Source organism: Oncorhynchus keta, chromosome 8, assembly GCF_023373465.1.
Source record: "Oncorhynchus keta strain PuntledgeMale-10-30-2019 chromosome 8, Oket_V2, whole genome shotgun sequence".
NCBI classification, from domain to species: Eukaryota; Metazoa; Chordata; class Actinopteri; order Salmoniformes; family Salmonidae; genus Oncorhynchus; species Oncorhynchus keta.
In genome coordinates this window covers 13,486,679-13,495,801 of record NC_068428.1, presented here as the reverse complement: position 1 = coordinate 13,495,801, position 9,123 = coordinate 13,486,679, and the positions used below count along the sequence as shown (strand labels likewise).

Here is a 9,123-nt window from a genome sequence, read left to right as displayed (position 1 = left end):
TCTCAGTGTTTCATGTAGCCCCCCTCACCGTGCTCCTCCAGCACTGACAGAACAGAAAGAAGCAAGCTCCGTTGCCTTTAAAAATAAATAAAAAAACAAGCCCGGCTATTTTTAGAGCCAGCCAGAATTCCCCATCCCCCTTTAATAAGCCTGCTTTCATACACACTGTGTACAGTGGAACTGTGGAATTAAAAATTGATCTCAAGACATGCCGTTTGGTCTTCACAAGCAAATGGAGATGCGGGTCCCCACAAGGAGGCGAGCGTAGAATGGAGTGTTCAGAATGCAGGGCTTTCCTGTCGTAGCTACAGCTTCAAAACAGACAGCTGTAGTCCTACTTCTCCGTCCCCAATGGCAGATACCTAAGACCTACTGATAAAGAATTTAATCCATGCGCGCGTGTGTTTGTGTGTGTGTGTTTTTATCAACATCCAGATTGAAGGCACAGCATAACAGGTTCAAAGCATTCCAGTTCAGGCTCTTTCTCTGCCAAATGATTCCATTATTTTAAAATAAGATCTTATAAATCTGCCTGAAACACTACAGTTTTCCTACAACAGTGAGTGGCCTGGGGAACAGAGAGACAGCCTTGAATGGCCCGAGCAGGGCCCCTCTCCCTCAGTTCTCTAACGTAGGGACAAAGAGCCCGGAGAAGAGAGGAAGGGTCGGAAACACTCATCAGTGGACCAAAGTGACCCAACTCCACGTGCCAACACTGGGCTCCCTGGACCAGAGTGGGACCACACAGGCAGTACCTGCTTTTAGGGACTCCCCGCATTCAAAGAACACAAATCCACTTAATATCCCAACACAACCGTTGGCAGGGAGACAGCCCACAGTTACTGAGCACTCCACATCAAACGAGAAGAACACAGGCGTATTTTATAAAGTACCGGGAATTTGTTTTAAAAGGGGGAGGGCGGGCGGGACATTTCCTGGCCTGACGCTAGCGACCAACGCAAGTAATCCAGCCCAGCTTCACTCAGGGACTAATCGCATTACCTCACTGCCAGGCAGCAGTAAAAAGCTGACCGAATACACATACGAGGCCTACTGATGAGAGCAACAACAGCCCACTGATATCCCCCCACACCCCTAGTGCTGCCTATAATGTGGTTAAGGCAGGCGTTTAAGGACAGAGTCCCATGTCTGCTATGGTCCCGGATGTGGTAGAGAGAGCTCGGCTGGTCGGTCCGCCCGTCTGTCTGTCTGTCTGTCACGTCAACCTTCCCCTCAGCCTGGAGGTATGTCTGTGGCTCAGTCAGTCAGTGGGATTTGCAGCCAGCAGACGGATTTACCAGCAGCGAGCGGTAGACGCGGCTGGCCACCTCCACCTCTGTGTGTGTTATTAAAACAGCGTGTCTCCTATTGATTAGACCCAGCAATAATCAAACAGCGCAGAAGAGAGCTGCTCACTCAGACAATTAACCATCCAGCAGTGGCCTGTCAGAAGGTGGGAGATGAAAACACTGGCGCGGAGCAGGCTGGGTGAACCGTCAAGGCATGGCGCGGCACCTGCAGTAGTAAGGTGGAGCTCCTCAGACAGGTGCCAGTACCAGAGAGGAGAGGTGGCTTGTTTCTGCTTTCAAAATGGCACCCTATTCCCTGTATACAGGTTCCCGGGTCCAAAGTGGTGCACTATAAAAAAGGGAATAGGCTGCCATTTGTGACGCAGCATCCAGTGACCAGGGGGCAGGGAGATCCTGGACTCCCTCTGGTGGAGTGACCTTGGCATGGCCGGAGGCCTGAGGAAGAGGAGACCGCAACTAAAAAGCCCAACACCAATCAAGACCTACACACACACACACGCACACGCCTGTCTGCAGCACCGTCTCAGATTCAGCCGAGACCACCTTGAGGCGAGGCAACCCAGAGGCCAGGCTACAGTGGCTGTGTAGTCACATTCAACTCCCCTGTGCTAATGAATCCACCATCCATCACACAGATATGCGGCCCGCCAAAAAATATCAACGTGGCCACCCCACCAAGGTTCCATCTCACTCAGGCACTGCAGACATTTCCTTCTCCTTCTACCAGATCCACAAAATTCTGCCATTAATTCAGCTGAAACAAATCACCTGGCAAAGATGAGCGTAAATGTTCCCCTGTAAGTCATTAGTCAATTGACAAACTGAAATAAAGGCTTTGCTGTGAGGCTGTGATTGTCTTTTCTGTTCACTGAAACCTTTCTAAGGTGAAGTCTGAGGGCTAGGTGGGTACACCCCTACAGTATAAAGACCAGGGTGTCACCTAACTCCACCTGGGCGACAGAAAAGGATGGCAGGGACAATGACTAGTGCTGCAGTCCCACATTTCTGCCTTCGGCGGTGGCGACGCATTCAAAATGCCACCGTAGAACCGGAGGGAGCTATTAAAGCCATCAATCACCCAGGCCCAGGCGCTGCAGCAAGGGCATATGTGTACTGTACAGAAAAACCTCAGGAGAGAGAGAGAGAGAGAGAGAGAGAGAGAGAGAGAGAGAAATCTGAGAGAGCGAGGGAAAGAGAGCACTCAGGAAAAACCTCCCCTCATACAACACAAAAGGCACACAGTTCAGCTACAGGCCAGACTAAAAAAGGTAGGCCTAGAACAGATCAGCTACAGGTTAAAGATTTAAGGTGTCTGCATGCTTCCCAGTTGAAACAGTTCAGAAGAGTTTGTGCATATATTATGACGACGTTGTGGCCTTTTTGTTCGTTTTGGACTCGGGCACAACATTTTTTTCTTGAAGTCGGTAGCTGAAGTCTACGCCCCTTCGTCGGTGATTGGTCAACAGTAAGGATTCTTCAATAAAGTCTTTGTTGTCATTCAACGAGAGACGACTCGTTTTCATGCACATTTTTTCATTGGGAAACACTGCACCAAACAACTTAGCTAGATACAAAAATTGCGCGACTAAGATCTCCTCAGAAAAAAAACGTCAAAATTAACAACAGACAATTTTGAGGAAGTGTGTTACTGGAGTCTCAAAAATGGACAAAAAGTACTGTTGCCGCTTTTTTCTCATTTATCAAGCGACGGTCTTTTGAGGGAGCATGCGAGCACACTCACTCCGAACTGAAGCACGCTGGCGTCTTTAAGAGTAAGCACGTAGTCTACAGCTCAGCTATGGGGTAAAGGCTAAAAGGTATATCGCTTTGGCCACAATACAGACTATTCCGTTCTGCTTTATGTGAGAGGCTATAAGGCTAACTCAGCTATGCGGTAAAGGCATTAGCTACAGTACAGTTATAGATTGAAAGTTCATTGTGATAGAAACCTTCCACCCCCAGTAACCATTCAGCCACAGGCTAGAAGCAGCAGGTGATCGTCATCATCACCCAGAGAAAGGGGTGGGGCCCATTCTTCAGCTTTAATGCACTGTAAATCCTCCACAGAGGCCACCTGTAGTATTAAAGAATTCAACAGACAAAAACAACCTCACTGATTTTCACCCATTGCATGGAGGGGGGGGGTCTAAGCTTTCAAAGTCCATCATGTGCCTGCGGAACTCTTTGAAACCAGATAGCACTCCTGGAATTCCTGGCTTGATGTGAGGCCCCTACGACAGAGACACGGCATGGCATGGAGCTGCTTCTTCACGGCCACAAAGACACGACGAGGTGCCATTACTGTCTCCCATTACTCATGAGAGGGGCACTGATTGGACCACCTTGACGTACTAGGGAGGGAAAGCCCAAAGAGATGGAATGCATGACAAACAAAAGAACGACAGGCTTTTGTTCATGGTTAATGAGACCTGGACAGGCTGAGAGGGGCGTGTGTGTGTGTGTGTGTGTGTCTTCACTGGAAACCCCCCAACGGAAGGGCTTTTAAAAAAGACCCGGGGCCCCAGTGTCTTGTGACAATAACATCACAGCCTCAGGATTATCAGGGGCCAGGGTTCATGCTGCTCTCTGCATTCACAGAAAACTCCTCTCTCACAGAGCAAGGCATTCCTCCCTTGGCATCAAAACTAGTCGAAATTGGAATGAGCCTGGAAGGGAATGGATTCAACTGAGGGTAAAGGGACTAGGCCCACAAAAGACAGCCAGCCATGTGGCTACAAAACATGACAAATAAGTGGATAGCCGTATCCATGTTAAACTAGCCTAAAAAATAAACACAGGCCCAGGTTACATCTTCAGAATGCTAGAGTTCCAAAAAATAAAATAAAATTTTTTAAAAAGAGAGGTAGCCAATCAAAAGAAAAATGACCTTTTGACTAATGAGACGCCCAGTCTTTGAATCCCCCATTATCCTGTTAATGGTTCCAGGAGGAATTCCTTTAGACAGCATTAGAGTTCCCCTGGTGAGAGGTAAAGGGGGAGGAAGAAGCCAGGAGCCAGGAGGAGAGGGCTGGAGGGAGGCCCCGTGTTTTATCCCTCGCCGCTGTTCGCTGCTTGACCCCTCATTCAGGTCAATTGGTCATGCAAGTTTCCCCTCCCCTGCACACACACACACACACAAACACGTGCACACGCACGCAAACACACAGCCGAGCAAAACAAACACACACACAAAAAAACAGTTCCTGGCCGCCTCTCCCAGGCATCGAGGCAGTGAGAATGCCTGCTGGATCTAGTAAATCTAGCCTTGCTAGACATCAAGCAGGATCAATGCTGCCAGAGCTCAAAGACTGCAGCAAACTGCAACTCCCAGCCGTGTGGGAGAGACTCTGTATTTACCATGCATGGAAACTTCAATCAAGCCTGCCAGTGCTGCTGGAGCTGGCTGCTGCTGGCCTCTTACATATGCAATGAATTACTGATTACCACCGCATATTGTGCCCAAGCACTATCATTTGGCCTAAATGAGCAACGATTGAGCGCGCGGAAAAGCAACAGAAACCATGAAACGAACGACATCAGCGTCTCCAGCGTTCCGTCATGCACATGGGTCCCTGACGGACGTAGACAGGTAGCGAAGGCCTATAGAGGAGTGCATTACAGCATGTGCTGTGCAACCAGACAGCAGCACACCACTAGAACGCTGTGCTCTATTAGGGCCGGGACTGGGCCTCAGGGGCTGGCCAACGAAGAGCAAGCAGCCTAAGTGAAAACAGGAAGTGTGGTGTCGAGTGACAGAGGGCAGAATGGTGTGTCTCTCGTGTCTGCTCTGTGCACATGGCCCGTGTCAGGAGAGGACAGGGAGGGGTTAGAGAAACACCAGGTGCATGTCACACAGGGCCACGCATGTAAACACACACACAGCCGAGCAAAACACACAACTTACTTTTTGGTCCAGCAACTACCATAGAATGAGATCAGTGTTTAGGTTACATGACAGCTTTGAAAGCATTACAGATAAATGTAGACTAGCCTATTTGTTGGCGTGTAGGGAGAAATAGAGACATGCCCAACGTGTTACAGCTCAGCCCTGACGCATGTATACAAGACTGATGTCTGTATTACCTTCGTGTGGGTGTCTGTGTGACCCATTTCCGGGCTATTCTTTTTAACACTAGAAAGCCTTGGATGCCGATTGTCTGAAAACCGTGGTATACGAGACAATATACCACAGGTATGGATGCAAAACGATTGTTTACTGTTCTAATTATGGTGGTAACCTGCTTATAATAGCAATAAGGCATCTCAGGGGTTTGTGGTATATGGCCAATATACCACGGCTAAGGGCTGTGTCCAGGCACTACGCGTTGGACTAACACACCACACCTCTTCTGGCCTTATTGCTTGATTAGAATATGAAATAACATTTATTTTAAAAGAACAAAATAGCATTTTCATTAGTTTATGTAACTGTTGGCTTTATGTACAAACTAAAAACACAAAAAACACCACAATTCAAGTGTTAAAATTGATTAAATAAACACCATCAAAGATCATTCATTATTAGTTTGTTATTAGGGCAGGTCTTACGGAACATTATGCATTTAAGAAAATGCATTTCAGAAGAACAGAATGGCACATTCTGAGTTGAAAAATATTACTGCGCTTTGAGTGTTGCAGTAATGCTATAAGGAAAAATATATTTTAGGGGATTTCAAAAGTTCAGAATCTGCTCTCCTATAAAGACATAAAAAAGGTCACTTTTTGGCATTTAATTTCCCTGCCTCCTGTGTAAATTCCAAGCTAGACTATTATATGCACGTGAAATTTAATTAAACAATTCAGGTGAAGTTTCGATGGGCCATCATCAGCCAGTGAATGACAGATGGGGGGGGGGTGTGATGACTTGTCCTCTTAAAACTGCTTATAACAAGTGTTCGTGATATTAAGATTCTAACAACGACCGTATGGTTATAGACTTACTTAGGAAAAGTCAAGGACGGGAGTCAAGACAACAACAACAACAAAAAATGGCAGAGCAATTAAAAAAGGAAATGAGTCAATATGACTCCGTAGGCTCTTCTAGTGTTAAAGATACACTTCAACAAAGCTATTCAAAATGGAGAAATAAAGGAGTTGCGTTTCTAGTCAAAGCATTCCATATTGTGACGCAATTGCACATTGGAAATACTGAGCCAACACTGATTTAGGCTTGCCACAAGTAACACAGTGGAGCTGCAGGAGAGTTACTGTAAAAACAATGCACACTGCTAATCCCAAAACAGATGCCGTGTTGTGTTGTTATTGAAAGCCGTGGCCTCACAATACTTTGAGGGTAAAACGATGTGCCGAGCACATTCCCGCAGGATACAGAACTACGAAATGCGTGTAAAATGACGGCGGTCTGTGCTTGCCTCTCGGAGTGTGACCTCGTGTCGACTAATCGCCTGGAGGTTAGAAAGCATTAACATGATTCAACAGATTATGCCACACAACACAAAAAGAAGTGGCAAAAGGAAGTCTACATGGCATCGGTGAACCCAACCCACATCCACTTGTTACACTACACTGTTGTAATGAAACTGGTCAGTGAGGGGTGCAGGGACATTGTCTGAGTGTAGATATGATAAGTGGGATCCAGTTTTTTTTTTTTTTTTTTTGGGGGGTTGCAAATGTGAGGGACTAACAGACATCATTTGATTGACACCCTGACCCACACATGAACATATTTCCTTGTGAGGTCCGATTCCAATACATAAGCCATACCAGAAGGCAAAGCGCGTCCGTCCTCCATATTTGGCTCGAAATTACAACCACTTTTCCGGTGAGTGCTGCAGGAAACCAGTTAAATCAGACAGTCACACCTCCATTGTAGAAACTTTGTCATGCTGTGATTCCAACTTGCTGTGGCACCATTCCTCAGGTTGTTGGGCACAGAAAATATACTTCGTTTATTTTATTGAAGGTATCGTAAAGTGGGTTATGTGCCAAATGCTGATGATGTAGGTGTGGTGAAGGTCTGTCTGTCTGTTTGTCCACAGCCCTGGAATGGAACACGAGACTGAAAACAAAGCAACTACGTGAAGCATCGCTTGCATGCTGGAAACAGTGGCGAGTTGGTGTATGGTTTGTTACAATGTCTCACCTCACTAAACATCATTCAAAAGACCGCTCGCTTCTGTATTGTTATACTTTGAATTGGGTTGCTTTTGTAAATGTGTGTTACATCCGTGCACCGCGTGGCGGTACTGTACCAAGCAGCAGAGGATGACCGTATATTAAAAACCAGATGAACATACCTGCTGGTGTTGCCCCGAAAACTCGAACCACTGGTACTTTCTTCACGTCACTTTCTCTGAATTCGTTATAACAGACGTCCAAGTCTTTGAGGGGACTTGCAAGGTAGTAGTCAGCGGTGACGATGCGGACAGCAAACATGACTGCTGTGCTGGATTCAATCAACTACGCTAGCTAAATTACGATCTGGGGCAACATCTAGGAACAGAATGAGAATAAATTGTCTTTGTAACAATGTAGAAACCGACGAAAGGGAATCAGTTGTGTACACAAACGACCTAGCAATAAACCAACGTCTCGTTTGTTTGTTTATCGAGGCAGCCCGCGGAGTTGCCCATATTCCACCTAGTTTTGCAGGCTAGAAACTATGAAGAGTAATCTGAGCTGCGGCTACTGGGGACCATACCGTAACTAATGGAGGTGCCCCGTGATTCAGTTACTATTGACATAGTCCACTTCTCTGAATGTACGGTGCTGAAACTAGCTGCCCACCCGTCCCTTCAAAAATAACACAATACTGGGCTTCCACGAGACGTTTCATTGGTTCGAGCGGCCATAGCTAGTTAAACCAGCGAAACCAAAACCACTTTCTCTCCACTCGCCGAATCCGGGTGTTGCTACGGCATATCCATCCGGGGAAAATGGCAATTGTTGAGTTACTCTCCTGCGGAGACAGAATATTTTCCTGCACGTATTTGACTTGAAAACAAAAACGCTTTGCGAAGAGAATCAAGTGTGGCTGTTCTTGCAGTGGTTTTATGTGTGCTTCCAATGTGGCACTGCGGACAAGGTTTCCTCTCGTCTGTAATATGATCACAACACTAACCCAAAGGCAACACCATTCCTCCCCCGGCAGACCCTCCCCTAGTCTCTGCCGCTACTGGTTAGCTGCTCGCTACTGACACACTGCAGCAACACGGGTCAGAAGACTCCAGATCCAGTCCCAAATTGTGCTGTTAGAACCACCTAAATTTCACGATTGGCATTGGTCCGTTTCCAAGCGTGCAAGTGGAAGTTAGGTTTTCAATTGGTTTACAAATCTTTAGGCGGGACATGGGTATGAAAGGCAAAATCGTATTCTTCTTTTTTAAATCTTCCTATTTGGTTGGGAAATGTTGTGAATATTGAATGGCTGGGCTATGGGACAGTGGATGCGCATTGCTACGTCTAATGGAACGGTTAATAGGTATTACCCTGAGAATGAGGAGATTGTGGAGCTACAGCTCCCTGCTATCAACCAATCAGCATCCAGGATCCAAACAACCCGTTTTATAATAAGGGAGTTCTATTAACCGGAGCCGCTGTGCACCAATATATGGCACGTGACGTGAGCGGGCAAAAGCGGCGAGGGAGGAACGCCCTTCTAAATTAGAACAGTAAATCTGCGCCCCTCGGTCATGTTGTTAACAAGTCAGCATGGCGCATCGTCCAGAAACATACAAGGTCTATTTAAAAAAAAAATATATATATATATAGGTTTGAATTTTCAAACTGTTTTTTTACTGAGACGGCAGATAAAGCGTTTTTTTTTTTGAAACATTCACTTTAGCATGTGATA

At 46.5% G+C, this 9,123-nt stretch overlaps 1 protein-coding gene across 3 annotated transcripts in view; it reads right to left on the bottom strand.

Moving 5' to 3' along the window:
* Positions 1–8,690, bottom strand: part of rev3l (REV3 like, DNA directed polymerase zeta catalytic subunit) — a 61,482-nt gene extending 52,792 nt beyond the window's left edge. The window contains exons 1-2 of one of the 3 annotated variants that reach the window (XM_035774668.2): positions 7,568–7,717; positions 7,035–7,329 (exon numbers count right to left, since the gene is read on the bottom strand). In XM_035774668.2, the coding sequence (XP_035630561.1) occupies positions 7,035–7,062 (28 nt within the window). In that variant the 5' untranslated portion in view covers positions 7,063–7,329; positions 7,568–7,717. Of the gene's footprint in view, positions 1–7,034; positions 7,330–7,567 lie in introns of all 3 variants that reach the window. The other 2 variants (XM_035774667.2, XM_035774666.2) reach the window with 2 other exon arrangements.
* Between the last annotated feature and the right edge of the window lie 433 nt (positions 8,691–9,123).